At 33.3% G+C, this 18,525-nt stretch overlaps 1 protein-coding gene across 4 annotated transcripts in view; it reads left to right on the forward strand.

The window, feature by feature from the left end:
• LOC111064515 overlaps nucleotides 1-17,406 on the forward strand; it is a 68,100-nt gene extending 50,694 nt beyond the window's left edge. For 3 of the 4 annotated variants that reach the window (XM_039430604.1, XM_039430600.1, XM_039430602.1), the window contains 2 exons: nucleotides 7,701-7,896; nucleotides 14,641-17,406. In XM_039430604.1, the coding sequence (XP_039286538.1) occupies nucleotides 7,701-7,896; nucleotides 14,641-15,045 (601 nt within the window). In that variant the 3' untranslated portion in view covers nucleotides 15,046-17,406. The remainder of the gene's footprint in view (nucleotides 1-7,700; nucleotides 7,897-14,640) is intronic. The other variant, XM_039430601.1, reaches the window with a different exon arrangement.
• Nucleotides 17,407-18,525: the final 1,119 nt, after the last annotated feature.

Here is an 18,525-nt window from a genome sequence, read left to right on the forward strand (position 1 = left end):
TGAACTATCTGTGTTATTCACCAGAGTTGTGGTTAACCTTTTTCACTTCTACAATAGTACTTTTAACTTACTTGTCAAGTCTGGACGCGTTTCATGGGGTTAACAGTTTCTTAAAGTTTCACTCGATAAAACTTGAGCTTCTCTTAATATAACCACGACCCGAATACATAAGTTGCAATTAGATGGAGCCTTATGATAGGTAGTGACAGGTGGTGACATTCGATGATGAAATCGTGCCATCGTTCAGCTCCTAGACAAGACACGTCCATATTTCAACTAATTTGATCAATAGACTTGAGCTATTCAACTACCAATTTATTCGACTCCACTCAACTACTCAACCGACAGTAACTATATTACCCACAGTATGGCCATTGATTGTCACGTGGTACAAATACGCCATTAAGATTCCAAACAAACTCTATAATCCTACCTTATTGCATTACAAATTTGGAACTTATCACTTCTTTTACCGATTGGAAACATATTTTGAACTTCCAATGAGTTTGGTATAACATTTTCGAAGGGAAATTTAACAATCGGTAAAAGAAGTGATAAGTTCCAAATTTCCAATGCAATAAGGGTGGGTATAGTAATATAGTTACTGTAACTCAACCCATTCTCAACTTGTTGTTACTTTAACCTTTAACGGAACTGATGTTCCATTTTAAACATCAGCTCTGTTAATTAAATTAAATTGAACAAATTCAATTAATGGTATAACAACAGAAGCTTCTTTAATTTTAAACTAGCAGGTAGGTAAACCGTGCTTCGGAAGGGTCTATTTTAAAACTTGACGTAATGAAATCTAGAAGAATTGAAAATAGGCCTATAAGAATCCTCGGTTAATTAAGAATTTATATGCATTATTTCAAGTAAATCAGTCCAGTAGTACAGACGTGATAATGCGTCAAACAAAATTTTCCTATCCTTTACACGTGTATACTTGTATAAGCCAGTTCTTTCCTTCATTATAGTATAGAAGATGATAGATACATGGATTATATATCAGTATCTTTGAATAACTTTTGAAAGGTTTGAGATATTGATGTGCGGTTTTCACCATATTTTCTCATGAAATCCTGCATCGAAATAATGTATCATATGACCACCTTCCAATTTAAAAAAAATGAAGTTGGATTCAAAATGGTTCAAAAATGGTGGACAAAATTTGGGTGGGACGGAAAACCTGTTTTTATTAATCGAATAGGATTCTCAATCACACCTATCTTCTAATTTCCCTTTTAAAAGAAATGTTCAGCTGCTTCCATACAACAACTGGAAGCATAATACATTGAAAACTTGATGTAATCAAATCTTGAAGAATCGAAAATAGGCCTATAACCATCCTCGGTTAATTAAGAATCTATATCCAAAATTTCAAGTTAATCAGTCTAGTAGTAAAGACGTGATTATGTGTCAAACATAATTCTCCTATTTCGTACGTGAATAAGCCAGCTCTTTCCTTTATTATGTTGCTTTGACCTGAGATCTGTATAAATGTCCTGTAACATCTAAAGGTGCGACCATACATGCTGAACCGAACCTCTAACCGCGCAGCAAACCGTGTATTCCGCCGAACATCGCGCCTTTCAGCGAACATGAGCATATGTTTCATAAAGTTAAAAGCTAGCTGTTGAACATTCGCCGTACAGTACTCCGAACCATTCACCGTGCTGCTCGCCTCTGTTTTAACTGTTCGCCGTACCGTACTCCGAACGCTGAATTTTTCAGCCAATCTGACTCCTCCATTACAATTCGCCGAGCAGTTTGCTCTACAATTTTGGCTATCCATCACAAGTGTAAACATGCGAACATGTTTGCGGAAATGAATTGAGAGTCAGGATATTACTGTGGAGCCAAAGTGTAATTTTTTCCATGCCTAATTCAGCGGTTATGAAAGTCTCGTTCCAGTTGTTGCCTTGAAATATCACAGCTGTGTCGTCGGCAAAGACAATAATCTTGCCACCAATGTCGAGTGAGCACAACTCATTGGCAAAGATGAGGTACAGTATCGGACCAAGAACTGTTCCTTGTGGCACGCCGAATTTTACAGGAAGGCCTTCTTCTGCACTCAGATTTTTCCCTATTCTCACTCTCTGTTTGCGAATGGTTGAGAAATGAGAAAAAACAAAGAATACATTTCATATAAGTTTAATTTTGCAATACTTGTTTATATACAATATTTTTTGTTTTTCCACTGTCTGCGTAAATATAAAGACTATCTGGTTTGCCGACTCGGGAACACGCAACATACAGTTGTCCATGTGAAAAGCAATCCACATCTAAATCTAGACCACACAATTCTAAAGATAGACTAATATATTATTATAATCTATCCCTTCATTTTGTTTATATGATCAAATAACCAGCTGACTACTAAAATATTAGCCTACTTTGTATTTTAGCATGCAACACAGCCCAGATCGTATTATCAACAACACCGTTGTCAAATGCCGGTATGTTAGTAGAAAAGAGATAAGAATTTTTTTTTATTTCTCGTTGTTTTATGATAGAAGGAAACATAGCATGAATATGAAATAGAAATAAGATATTGAAACTATAAGATAAGCCGATCAGCTTATGAACTAAGGTTTGGAGGATTATGAAACATTGACAATTGAGAAATTATGAATACACAAATGCAAGAATAAAAGCCTCAATAATTATTATTCATTACAAGATTGATTTACATCGATAAGATTATACTCACACTATCGACTGAATCGCCAATTGATTGTAGCACAGTACCGGTATCGATCCATTCACTGATTGAAATTACTACAATATTAACACAAGTAACACGATTATTTGCACTGAAACACGAATTTATTATCGAAAAAAAGCATCGGTATGCTTTCTTTGTTCTGAATTGCGAAAGTAATTGAAATCCAATAATTGTACCGGAAAACATACGGTAATCAAGAGTGTAGTTTACCGGTACTCTATATCTCACGAACCTGTTGAAGCTGCGTTTTGAAACATGCGCGCTATCTAGCGGTCAGATTTTGCACTTTGATTGCAGCAGCACTCAGCTCAAATCTGGCCAAAAATGGCCAAAGTTTCACCCCCTCCCCCCGGGCCACCCTGCGAGCCCGGTCAATTTTTTTTTTTTAATCGACTTATTTTCGCGAGCTGACCCCGAATGTGAAGTCAAAAATTGGAAAAATCCATAACAAAAAAGTTAAAAATTTTCGGGCGAGCGTAGCGCCCCTGAAAATTGTAAAAAGTAGATAAAAACCATCCTTGATGCGGATTTCATATCATGTTAAAATTTCAACTCAATCGGTCCAGTACTTTTGGAGTTTTTGCATTACACACAAACCAACATAACATTTTTATATATATAGATTTTGACGCTGAATCAACGCTCTTAGCCGGTGTAAGTTGACTTGTCATAGTTGTGACGTCATCTGTTTCCTCCTCCACTTCGAACTCTGGCACGAGGAAGGTCAGCAATCTTTTGGGAGTCGACATTCCTCACATTTTTTACATTCCTTAGCCGGACTAGATGATAATTCAGCACTGAACTGATTTTTCGGCGCAGGGCACTGAACTCGCGCACAACAATTTTAAAACACTGAACTCAGCACTTTAACTATTGCATAGACACTATTTCAACTATTCTCACTAAAACAAAAACTATGTCTGCTCGCTACGACTGCTCGATTGATACTTGATAAATTGATAGGACCTGATAAATATTTTCCAATTCAAATGAAATAACTTCTGGAAAAATAATGAATGGATAAATGCCAATATTCTGTACTGATAAAATTATAATCATTTTTTTATTGATAATCAATTTCATCAACTAGCCATGAACTGACTGAAATAAATACTTCAATTCCCATGTTTTTATTTAATAGAATATATAAATATACAGTGCAGGTCATTTCTAAATTCACAAGGAGTTCAATTGTTGTTGGCAAGAAACATGTTATTCAACGTAGAAATCATTGTTATTTTACTAAATAATGATAGGATAAGTTGAATAGTTTCCCTTTCAGGGGGAGTTTCGACAACCCACAAAGTTCATTTTTCATTTGAAGAAATATCGAAAAGGTGCATAGGACCTTATTTTTTTTTGTTCAGCTTGCCAAAATACCCCTCATTACCACTGACTACAGTGAGTTAATCGTCTTATCAGGGATCGAATAATTTTGGGATTGTTATTGAATAAAAATGGAAGAGAATAATTTATTTATGTAAAAATATCATCACCTTTATTCAAAGCCATATTAACTGCATGCTTATTCATATTGCCGATACAGCATTGATAAAACTGTAGACGTTTATTTAGCACTTTGTCTCAAAAAACTGTTTTAGCTGAAAAATTGATAATCCATGCCACTTGCAGGCCTAAACATTGCATCAGGAAAACTAAGTTTCAAAACTATGTTTTTTTCAAACAGATGTTTTTGAAATAATCTCTTTGATGCAGCTGTTTCACATTCACCATATTATTATACAGAGTTTGTGAAAATGAAAATATTCATTAACTATCAAAACAATACTATTATTATATTTATAATAAAAAAATATTATCATTATTATTAAAAATATTTATCAATTATCAAAACAATAATATTATTGAGGTTAAGTGATATCAGGTAGAAAGCAATAATAGAAACAGATGTTCCTTTTGTAATTTCGACCATATGATTTGGTGATTTAAAAAAAAAATGAAATCGTATGTACCATAATGAAATTTGAACTTTAATTCTGAAAAATTTAGAAGGAAAATTGAAATTTGGGCTTCCAGGTGGACGAGATTGATATTTTTAGAATCTATGTGCAAAATTTGGAGATCTAAATCATTCCAGTTTTTCCGGTATGCAATCCACAAGTTGACATGTTTTGATGCGAACAAACGTACAAACGAACACACGAACAAACACAACCCTACTCTCTCTTATCATAATATAGATAGAAGATGATAGATAAATGGATGATATCAGTATCTTTGAATGAGAATACATTTTGAAAGGTTTGAGACTTCGATGTGCGGTTTTCACCATACCAATTTCACGCAAACACACACCTTTCACACATAATCTCTGATGATGTATCAAACATAATTTTCCTATCCTTTACACATGTATACGTGTATAAGCCAGTTATATATCCTCCATTATAGTATAGAAGATGATAGATAGATAGATGGATTATATATCAGTATCTTTGAATTAGAATAACTTTTGAAAGGTATGAGATATCGATGTGCGGTTTTATGTGCGGAACCATATTTTCTCTTGAAATCCTGTATTGAAATCATATATCATATGACAACCTTCCAATTAAAAAGAAATGAAGTTGGGTTCAATTTGGTGGACGAAATTTGTGTCGACGGAAAACCTGTTTTTATTAATCGAATTGGACTCCCAATCACACCTATCTTCTAATTCCCCTTTTAAAAGAAATGTTCAGCTGCTTCCATACAACAATTAATTATTGGAAGCATGATAAATTGAAAACTTGACAAACTGAAAACTTGATGTAATCAGATCTTGAAGAATCGAAAATAGGCCTATAACCATCCTCGGTCAAGCAAGAATCTATATGCAAAATTTCAAGTTAATCAGTCTAGTAGTTTAGACGTGATGATGCATCAAACATAATTTTCCTATCCTTTACACGTGTATACGTATATAAGCCAGTTATATAACGATGCCAATTATGTTTTTGATGGTGTAGAAATATAATTAAAAGTATGTAAGAGTTTTGACTTTAAATGAAATCAATACAATAATATAGCCAAAAAGCCTACATACAATATTGTTCCACTGACAAATTCCTAAATCCGTGAAATATTGACAACTTTTTCTTTAACATAAGAGATTTATTTCAAGTATGATGAGGTTAGGTAAGGTACCGTATGTACTGAAATCCGATTATCAGGAAAGAAAATTTGTTGAACCCAATTGAAGAGCTATATTCAGCTTTTTGAAGAAACATTTAAAATAATATGTGTCGAATTATTTTGAACAAAGTGCTATAAATAATCATTTTCTATCTATTTTGGGGGCGAATTCAATCGCGGCCCAACCTAAAATTTAACAGCATATTTGAATATTGTCGGAAATTTTCTGCAATTTATTTGTATCACTTCACAAATAGATGCGAAAATTAATGAATATCGTTATGAATTATCAGACAGAAACGAATATTTTTTTTTTTCAATGAAATATACTACATTTATCTCCATTCTTATCACTGAAAAGATACTGAAGCAAAATAAGAGTCAGGATAATGCAATGGGAGTTAAAACGTAGTCCTGACGTAGTGGTAAAGCACTCTACTTTGAAGCGAAAGATTCTCGGTTCGATTCATGAAACTTTAAATTTTTTGTTCTTAATTTTTTCCCTGCAAATGTATTATTATAAATTATTTTTTGAAGGAAGTTGTTTTCATTACAATTGAACTTTGATTTCATCAAATAATCGTTTACTGTAATGCAAATAAAATTTAATGTAAAATTTTGCAATCAAGAAAATTGATTAATTATTAATCTATATGTATAAAAATGAATGTCTCTGTGTTAGTTTTCATTTGTTCCCTATAGACTTGAAAACTAGGTACTTGACAGAACGGCATGAAACTTTGGGGATATGTTGTGTGAATATTGATGATTTCTGACCAGACATTTTAATAGGGAGGCTAATAAAAATGATTTATTTATTACTTTACAGACCTATGTTTTTGAAATTGTCGGCCGAGCGGCTACCGAAGAACGGGAAGATGATTATGATTCAAGATCATGTTGTGATAATATGATTCAGCATCTAAAGTTACCAGCTATAATGAAAGATAAATTGTGTACTGGTATTAATAGGGTAGTTTGGAGTTGAAGTTTAGTTGATTGGTACCAGCTGTAGATGATGATTAGTCAGAAGACCTGTAGACCTACAAATAATTATCACTCCCGTAGGCTATCATTGAGAAACTGGAAAATGTTGGAAAAAATGATTCACCTCATGAAAGAGAGTTGTTTATATTGCATTCATTAATTACTGAAGAATGACAGAATAATTTTCATTTTTTTTGAATTTAGCTTAGCTTAGCGTAGGCGGATATTCATCCTAAAATGGAAGATGGAAAGAATATGGAATTCTGAGTAATTCATCGTATATCGCATATTTCCTGGTCCATCTATTGACAATCAAAAACTATGAACGCATCAAATTCATCTTCGAAACACTGATATAACTCATATTTTTTTAATTCAACACTTCACTGATAAATATATTACTACCAATTGATTGAGAAGAATATGTTTTCGGAATAATAAATGCTGCATGACTAAGCACATAGGAAGTTCGTATTGAGATGTAAATGAAAATATTGATTGTCAGATAAATTTCAAGATTCACAAAATAAAGTTGAGTGTCACATGAGATACATTGACTTTTTGGCGGTACGAAGTACGCCGGGCAAGCTAGTATTATATAGATGAAACAAATGATTCTTTTTTCATATTATTGTTAACACTGTTTAGTAACAAGGAATCATGGGTGCTTTATGTTAAACACTGTTGCATTTTTTTGGGACCGTCCCCCAAGAATCTTGATGACGTTTTATGTGTCTTCGCCTTCCCCCCTATAGGTGTGGTTGGGGGGTGGATCCCCTGCATAAATAATAATGATTATGGTATTTCATTCATATTTTCCTTTATATTCCTGCTTTCTCTTGGTTTTCAGGTTTCTGAACGGAATTTGTCACAACAAGGACTGTTTGCTGTTCCACGACATTGTTGCCACGAAAATGCCAACTTGTCGCCATTTCTTGGCCGGCATTTGTACAAGGGAGAACTGTCAATACCTGCATGTCAAATTGAACAATTCGGCTCCAATCTGCATCAAGTTTCTGCAAGGCTACTGCGAGCTCGCTGAAAAGGTATTTCTCAATGTGCTGTCATTCACTCTTATTGTTTTATAGGTATATATATATATATATATATATATATATATATATATATATATATATATGTATGTATTTCAAGTTTTATTATACAGTAAATACAAATATACACAAAAAACCCAACTTATGGTTGAAGGTTTTCATGCAGAATCACGCCTTCTTGTAGCCTATCAATGACAGATAGAATTATGTTCCTGGTTCCAAATATGGTTTTCTGTCATTTTTTATGAATAAGCTAATCTACCAATGAATATATATTTTGCTCTATGGGTTTCCCAACTAGACGATTATTTTTTTCTTCATTCTACCAAAATGACTCAGTTCACAAGTCGATTGATTTAAAATGTATTTTTGAATAAATGAAATAATTTTTAGTTATTACAGTATGAGAAACACAAAATTATACCTGAAATGACAATAATAATACTGTCAAAGTTGATAACTTTGACCATCCTAGACTTCGTCTAGTTAGCCCACCGTATGGACTTATGGTACTGGTAGGTACCGGTATAAATAATATTGAAAGGTTATAACAGAATTGTTTCAATTTTAATTATGTTTTAATAAATAGGATTTCTATTCTAAGTACTATTATTTTTAAGAGAAATTGAAATAGAATACCCACCGAGCAACTTTATTTCTGTAGTTTTGAAGTTCAGTTCAGATTGGTGTATCACAGCTTTTTAAATTAGCCGCCATTTCAGGTTTATATGAATCTCAAAGCTAAGTTTCGAATCAAATCATGAAAAGAGATATTTTATTGATTAATCTAATTGATTTAACATGAAATTGATTATTTTATCAAGGGAATGAAAACTAATATTAGATCAAAATAATGTAATTGGATGAATTGAGTAACAGCTGTGTACACTCAGTGACAAAATAGAGTCAACTCGGCAACGTTGTTTTCCTATCTTTCTTCACTGCCATTATAATGTGGACCTCACTATAGGTGTCTTTTAATGTATGTTATGTTCCTATAAGAAATTATTTGGATTTAGGATTAGTTGAATTTCAGGGAGCTCTAAACTTCACAACCGCAATTGGCAATTGGCTTGAGCTTTCAATAAAATAATAGATTTGGTACTCTTGAACATCTATGAACCTTGTCATCCATTCATCCTACTTCGCTTTGATAGCCACTTCGATTATTTATGTACAAACGTTTTCTAAAACTGAAACTCAATTCCATTCAAGATGTATTTATTTTGCACAACAATACAAAAAGTATGACAAAGAATAATTGTTTGTTTACGTAATTTACCTCAAGTATAATTACAAAAATAACTTCATTTTATGAATAAAATAACCATCAACTAAAAATAATAGAAAATTGCAAAATAAAATGCACACCCCTAGGCTTGAGCCCGAGTGAGGTGTACTACCCAAAATGAATATTTTAAATTGTCCTCAGAGGTTTAAGACCGCCCGCCCTAACAAATTTACCATAATTTTATCGGATAACAATGAAAACAATGAAGATATTTAAGATGGACAGTATAAAAAGACTTGGAGTAAACTATCCCACAGTTTTCAAGAATGTTTCACAGTCACTGAGTGTAATCAAACTAGCTATAGATAAACCGCCACTTTATTATCATAGTGAGGTCCACGTTATAATGGCAGTATTTGATTAACATTCGTGTTGCTATCCTCGTTTATCATTCGACATAGAAACGCTGCCAGATCTTCTTCCAACGATTTAGAAATACAATTAATTAGCAAAATATTCAATTTAAATTATGAAAATCAGTTATTTAATCATAGAGAAACATACTTTCTTTACAAATAAAATATATATGATTATTTTTAACAAGAATGAACAGATAATTTTACATCAAATATACCGGTATCAGTTATCTTCTATAGAAGGCAGTGGCAAGGCAGAGAATCAGCAACGCTGTTTTTTTATCTTTCTACACTGCCATTTTAACGTGGACCTCACTATTCTTCTTCTTTTATTACCTTCTCCATTACGGAAGTTGGCTACCATCATGACAGTTCTAACTTTGATATCTGCTGCTCGCAGAGGTCCTGTGACGTGCAGTTGAATGCTTCTCTCAGGTTTCTCAACCAATACATTCTTCCACGTTCCACTAAGCGCTCACAAACTATTTTACCCTTGATTATGAGGTGCAGAATCACGTACTTCGGTCCTCTCTCAATGTGCTCAAAGTATGGGCACATACATAATGTCACACACAATATCCAGTTGTTTCCCCTTTCTTCTGAGACTTGTCTGTCCTATCTGTCCATGATATACAGAGTTTTCGCCGTTAGCTCCACATCTCAAATGCTTGGAGTCTAGACTCACATTCTTTATTCAGTGTTCATGCTACTAATCCATAAAAGCGAACAAGGAACTCATAGCACTCGAAGAGGCGGGTCCTGACATCATTGGTCACGTGGCATGTGACTTGCATTGCAGCAAACGCGGGTACTCACAGAGTTTTAAGCCTCCACTTGTTCTATTATATCTATTATATCCCGTCCTGAAAAAGCTGATCTTGTGGAATTCCATGCTTAGTTAGTAGTGACCATATATTCTTAGCATTTAATGTGAGCCCATATTCCTCAATTGCTTTTATCAGATTCCTTAGCATTTTTTGCAGGTCTTCTAAGCTTTCAGCAAGGAGTATAGTGTCATCTGCATAGCGTTTGTTATTTATATGGCTACCATTGATGACAATGCCCGCTGCTTCACCTAGATATTTTTCTATGACCTCACTATAGTTACTATATTTTCACATTATAATTAGAGTAGTTGCAATATGTATAATGGTTTTGCCTGTCATAGGCAATGTTTTTTTAATAGTCAATTGATTTTTTCGATTTTCGATTCAGTTACTTTCTATAAAATTGATTATCAACTCTATGGTTTCGTGTCACACTTTTTAGGTTATTTTTTATTAGAATCGAGATTTGATTTGTTGAGACCTTATTTCTTTTTTGGCTGTTTTTAATTTAATTATACTTATCTTTCTTGGATATGGAAGCATAACCACAAGATTAAAACTATAAACAATTAATTCTCAAAGATTTCAAGATTCAAGATTTCTTTATTGCGAAAAACATTTATATACAAATGCATAGCATCGTCATAATAAATTTAACATGGTAAATAAAAGGTATTTACATTCATAGAAATAAAAATTCAAACACAAGCATACAAACAGCAAACAAAAATACCCTCAAATTAAAAACTCCTCTTTTCTATACGGGCATTTTTCTATTAAAATATTTTTCATGGTTCTCTTAAATTTACCCACTTCTAGCTCCTTCAAATGTGCAGGAAGCTTATTATAAGCTCTTATACCAAACTCCTTAAAGCAGTTCAATGTATTTGCATAATTGCACTGGTTCACTCTAAGAGATTCAGAATTTCTTGTGTAATGGTTGTGAACGTTGCTATTTACAGAAATACTTGCTAAATTAATTTTCACATACATAAGACATTCAAGAATGTAAATAGCTGGTACTGTCAAAATGTTGAATTTTCTAAATAAATCCACACAATGAAAACGACTATTCACATTAGCAATAACCCTTACTGCTCGTTTCTGTAACACAAATAGTTTCTTTACATTCGTATCATTACCCCAGGCAACAACACCATAATACAAATGAGAATGAAGATAAGCAAAATACACTGAAATTAAAACACTCTTATCAACAATGAACTTCAATCTATTCAATATAAAAATTCCCTTCGATAGTTTGCCACATAATATTTTGATGTGTAGGTCCCATTTTAAATTGCTTTGAACTGTTATACCAAGAAACTTTGCATTGTCAGGTTGTAATCTAAATCCAAATTCCAAAAGTTGAGTTTTGTCCTTATTAAGACACAATGAATTAGAAGCTGTCCAATCTTCAATTATCTCATTAACCGTATGCAAGCTACCAGAAAGACTATTATTTTTTATTTGAACAGCTAAATCATCAGCAAACATAAAAGGTTTTACATTTTTACAACTGATTGCTGCAGGAAGATCATTAACGTATATAATGAAGAGGATAGGGCCAAGTGTGGAACCCTGTGGAACACCTGATGATACTTTTAAATAATTAGAAAAACAGCCATCGTAAAAAACAGTTTGATATCTATCACTCAAGTAAGAGGCAATTAAATTGGTTGACATATCATCGAAACCATAAAATTTGAGCTTTTGTAATAGGATGGGATGAGATATTGTATCAAAAGCTCGGCTCATGTCATAAAAGCTGCCTAGCAGATTACACCTCTCATCAATGGAATAGATACAGTTTTCCATGAATTCAGATATAGCTATATGTGCTTCTATTAGGTCTGAACCCAAATTGACTATCGGAGAACAGTGAGTTATTTTCAAAGAACTCAACAATCTGACAATACAAAATAACCTCAAAGATTTTAGAAATAACTGGAATGATAGAAATTGGTCTAAAATTATTATACTCACTTGCAGAACCTTTCTTGAAAAGAGGAATTACTGCAATTAGGAAAAACGCCATCAAGAATACAATCATTAAACAGAGAGCTTAGTACCTCACAAATATGAGTAGAAGCCAGTTTCAACAAATGAGAATTCAAGCAATACACATTAAGGCAATCACTATTCTTTAAGGAAAGTATTACACTATGAACCTGCTCAACACTCGTAAGATTAAAAGAGAAAGATGGTTTTGAATTTGAAGAGTTTGGCAATGAATTTTTGTAATTGTCAAGATAATGAAAAACGTCATGGACAGGATCTGCTATTGAACGCAATTTTTTATCTACACTGTCAATAAAAAAATCATTGAATCCATGTGATGTATGACTAGATATTTTATCACCTTTAGCCACTTCATTCCTATTTAAATTTTCTCTGACTATTGACCACAATTCCCTTGGTTTATTTTTGGCACGCAAAATACGATTGTTATTGTAATCGAGTTTAGACTTTTTTACCATCTTTTTAAAAGATCTTTTCAACTGATTATACATGCTTTTATGAGTGGCAGAACCGGAAATCTTATAGAGGTCGTACATAAGTAAGCATTGTTCCTTTATATTTTCAATCTCTTCAGTGTACCACAATAGTTTTACTGGAGGACATCTGCCACTTTCTACACATCTGATGGGAAGAGCTGCATCAGCAATACAAAGAAATTTATTTAAAAAATGAGCAAATTTATCCTCAATACTATTGAATGCATAAACATCTAACCAATTAGTTCTTGAAATTATTGATTCAAATCTAACAATATTAGAGTAATTAAGTGGTCTGATAATTCTTTTGGACTTATTATTACCTCTTGAAGATTCTGAAGCTGTATGATCAGTCACATCAAGTTGGCAGCTAAGCACTAAAGCAAAATGATCCGAGACAATCATCGGCTCAACCTTTGCTGAGATAATCCTTTCAAAATGAATTGATGTGGCAATATTGTCAATACACGTCCCCTCACAATGAGTAGATTCACCTGGTCTAGTAACTTCATTGATTGTTAAATTGAGATTGAAACTTGACAGCAAATTTTTAAAGACCATACTGTTGTTAGAATCCATCATCAAATTTACATTAAAATCCCCACAGAGGATAATGCTAGCATTGGAACTATTATTGCTATTTAAAACATCAAACATGCCGAAAAGCGTCTCTGTGAAAGCCTCGAAATTACTCGCCAAAGGTACACGATATATTTCAATGCAAATAACATTATATTGCTTAATCAAAACAGCCGAAATCTCACAAACCCTATCGACGGATAATTCAACCAAAAATGGAACTTCAACTGCAATTAAGGATGACTATACAGATCAGAGATCCACCTCTTTGCCCTGTAGGCCTGCAATATGCGCTGATGCATTTATAGCCACTAATTTCAATATCAGCCAGCTCATTTGAATCCAACCAATGCTCAGAGACACATAATATGTCTTCGTCAAATTTGCAGTTGAAACTTGTGAGTTCATCCAATTTATTTATCAAGCCTTGAACGTTCCAATGAGCAACTACTAAATTAGATGACTGATCAATTATAAGTAAACTATTACAATTAACATCTGTTGATTTACGTCTGTTAGTTTTAGTGCTAGTAGGATATCCGTTACTATCTGAATTTATGCAATCACTATCAAGTCTACTCAATCTAAATTCATCAGATTTTGTCCTAAAAAACAATCGGTATCATTGTTCTTTAAGGGGATTGGGTCAGGTATCAGTTCCTTATTGCTGTCTAGCTTATGCACAAATTGCAGAATTCTATCACATACAAACCTTTTACCTAAAGAGTTCAAGTGAAGTCCATTTGATGTATGGAATCTTCCTCCTATATTGTTAATATTAACAAATGATACATTATTAAATTTTTTACAAATAATAGAGTTCTCGTTGTTTGCTCTTTGGATTTCCTTATTGATTGCCGACCAGCTTGGGAGGTCATGCCTGTGAGGTACCGAGAACACCAGAACATTCCCCGAACATTAGGCTTTACAATATAAAAGCGATATAATTCATTTATTTACACTATGACAAATCATAAAATTATGATTGTTAGTATAAGCCTTAAACTGTTCTCGCAAATTTTGATAAATAGTTACGTGTTCCAGAATATGTCTACTCTTTGCAATGTATGCCAAATTTTCATTCAAAAGTTTTAAAACTAGAAATTTTGTTTTAAGTGTGATAAGAAAGTGAAATTCATTCTAGATTTATAGAATCCCAACCATAGATTTGCAATTGTATGTTGCAGTGCAAGAACCGACACATTGAAATCTGTCCCGAATTCGAGGAATTGGCCAAATGCTCGAAAGGTAAGTGCTGTCCCTACCCTCATCCCAAAAATTATCACCGATCCAAATTGATTAGTTTTCAAACTAATAAAAGACGAACTAGGAAATCTGACAAAATAGTTATGCCCGAGGAACTCGAAAATTATGATGAACAGCTGGGCGAGAGGAGCGAGCCTGATGTCGGTGCGTTGACCAACAGATATTACATGGCATACGATGACGGCAACAGAATGGCCGAAGAATCCTCCAATTCGGATAATTGGGCGGCAGTAGACAGTGCTAGCCATAGTGGCACTTCTTGGCTCAAATCTCGTCCCAAGTTAGGCCACTTGGGAGGATTTATTCCATTCGAGAAAAAACAATAAATACATCTGAAAAAGGTAATAGACCTCCACAAATTGGCTGCATTCTATGAAGATAATACTGTGATCTCCATTATTACCTTCACTTACTTGTTTGGAAAACGTTCTACGATAATTGATTGATCTCCTATATTTTTCACTATTTTATACAACCTGTTACATTGTTTATTTATCTGCCCTCGTCAAGTGGTTGAACCTCTAAAAAAGCCATCACACATCTTCCACAAATAACTTGTTACGAATTTTTAATAAATATTTTTCAATTGTTATTGTTTTATGACCTGCATGTACACAATACAATTTTAATCCGAATATATTTTTATGGAAAACCTCACCAGATAACTATTGATTGCCATGGCTGTGTAGATCACTTTGTTATTGTAATCATTCATAAATTTTGTAAATCATATATTATGGCTTGTTGTCCATTAAGTGAGTAGATTTTTAATTTTTTGCATGCTTTGCCTGTTTAGCTTCATTGGATCGAATAGCCAAATTGTAATAATAGCGTTAATAGCGTTATCCCTACATTTTTGTTGCTTAAATGACACGCCTTGCCCACATTGGCGCATAAACATTTCAAGGTTCATTGCAGAAGAGAAAATTCTTGATAGTCATCAAGTTGAGTTTGAAAGAAACATAAAATGTCAATTATATAATTGCTATCAAATACGTAGTAATTATTCCAATAATAAAATTTCTTGACGACTTCTTCAATTACATAATTATTTTGACAACAGAGAGAATATCATGAAGGATTTTTTTTAAATACATTATGCTGTGCAGGAGTCTTCAGCGTATTAGTGAGGGAATATTAATTGGTATTTGGTATAATTAATAGGCTAATAATTAAGTATTGTTATCGAGTTTATCATAATTAAAATTGCTTGATTGCCGCCAATTTTGATTATACAGAGTGTCCCACCAAGGTTGTAGCAACCGTTAACCATAGATTCCACTCGACATTTCTGACAAAAACTGTTGATTAAACTTTTTTCTCATCGACCTTAGTTTTCGAGATATATAATTTTTCGATATTTTCAGAATATGCCTACTCCTGGTCATTAGATACTCAATAACTCGAAAACTACTTGTCGAATTTCAATTTCAAGGGTATTGTTGGAAAGAGAAAAACATTTCAAACAGAATTAATGTAATTTTATCTGTTGTAAGATATTTTGTAGTTTTTTATTAGGGCTTAAACTTGAAAAAATGCTATTCTTCAAATTCAAAGTGAAATTTCAAACCGTTTTTTCTCGGTTTTTCTCCGGGTGATTATAGTGGCTTCTCCATTTCATAAGCTTTCGAATAAGTATAAATTCGAAAAGGCAAGTTTCATGATAAAGTGTTCAAAACTGCTAATACCTGGAATGAACACCTTCAAAATGAGGAAATTTACAAACAGCAAGCATCAAGTGGTGATCCTAGGGTGAAATCACCTGATTTCTCTCTGACAATATTCACAAGTTTTGATCAATCTACAATGATATAACGTTTGTGAATTTCCTCATTTTGAAGGTGTTCATTCCAGATATTAGCAGTTTTGAACACTTTATCATGAAACTTGCCTTTTCGAATTTATACTCATTCAAAAGCTTATGAAATGGAGAAGTTTTTGAAATATTGAAACCCCTATATTCACCCGGAGAAAAACCGAGAAAAAACGGTTTGAAATTTCACTTTGAATTTGAAGAATAGCATTTTTTCAAGTTTAAGCCCTAATAAAAAACTACAAAATATCTTACAACAGATAAAATTACATTAATCTTGTTTGAAATGTTTTTCTCTTTCCAGCAATACCCTTGTAATTGAAATTCGACAAGTAGTTTTCGAGTTATTGAGTATTTAATGACCAGAAGTAGGCATATTCTGAAATTATCGAAAAATCTATCTATATATCTCGAAAACTAAGGTCGATAGGAAAAAGTTTACTAAACATTTTTTGTCAGAAATGTTGAGTAGAATCTATGGTCAACGGTTGTTACAACCTTGGTGGGACTTCCTGTATATGCTATTTTTGAGATTCTCAATGTTCATCACAACTTAATTTTAATTCATTTATCTCATCTATTTAAACATTAGCGTAAAGGGTCCAAGACGAATACTGGAATGAGCATTATTTAATGAATGAATACATTGATTGAAGTTGTAATGAGTCAAGGTGATCGAATAAGTTGAAAATTAGTAAGATATCTGATGAAAAATGTTGAAATGCCTCAATATTTGAAGTTTTATTATGGTGATAGCCTAATTATTATTTATTTTTATATTGATCTAGCTTATATCGAAAACAATGTGTTCATTTTCATAGAATTTTGTATCCAGATGATATTGTTGAAATAAAGTGAAAAATTATCAAGATAACGTTGTTTCGTATTTTCTAATTCCTTAGTTAATAACTTCATCGTAAGCTAAATTATCTGGGAATGTACTTTTTCAATAAATATACTGATGGAATATTTAGTTTTTTGTGAGTTCTTCAATTCTGCAGATATTGGTTTTATTGAAATACATGATATGTAAATTTAAGCACATGCTTTCACTACTAAATATTTACTCACTGGCCTGGTAAGGTCGTATAGAGTGTCTTAATATTGCTCATACCTTCTACTTATCTTGTTATCAGCATGCAAAGTTAGTACAAATACATGAACACAAAATAGCGAAACGATCTGCTCTTACCATCTAGTATCTATTTAACATATTAAAATGGTATATTAAATACAACAATAGTAGAATAAAGTATGAACTATCAACTCAGGGTTCATTTTGACCAAAAAGCGGCCACTGGATCATCTAAGGCCCAATATTTAACACAGAAGTGGCGTATGGCAAGGATGTGTCGCTGATTTGTCTCTTCCACGCCACTCCTACGTAAACATACACCACGCCACTTATGTTTGCATTGGACCATATAATGTTTATGTAGAAGTGACAAAATTCAGCGCCACTTCTGTGCGAAATGAGCCTAAAGGTGCGTACAGACTTTCGCTCTGCTCCGCAACCGAACGTCACTCCAGCAGAGCGATTGATGATCGACCGGCGAGCAAGAGTGGTTCGACCGGGGAACGCGAGAAGATCTAACATCTTCCGTAACGTTCATGATGGGTGCGTGGGCGGAGCGACTGTGGTTCGATGGTGGTACGAGGGAGGAGCGTGCTCGGTGCGGGTTGGAAGCGCGAATATGTGTACGCAGCTTATCGGTTACGTCACTCATCTGAGTGAAAATAGTTGGACTCCCATTCAAAAAACTTGTATTCTCATAGCTGATTGATAATTGAAATCAATATTTTCATGTTGTGATGAAATGCAGTGCAGTATCAAAAATCAAGCTAAAAACAAAGTTAAAATTTTATTTTAAACTAGAGTAGAATTTCCCTTGTAACACCCTTTCTATAGTATTGTACAAACCTTAGTTTGCAGCATTAGTCTTACGGAGTACAGCGCTGCCACATTTCACAGAATTCTAAAAGTATTTTTTGT

The sequence above is a fragment of the Nilaparvata lugens genome, chromosome 6 (genome assembly GCF_014356525.2).
Source record: "Nilaparvata lugens isolate BPH chromosome 6, ASM1435652v1, whole genome shotgun sequence".
NCBI classification, from domain to species: domain Eukaryota; kingdom Metazoa; phylum Arthropoda; class Insecta; order Hemiptera; family Delphacidae; genus Nilaparvata; species Nilaparvata lugens.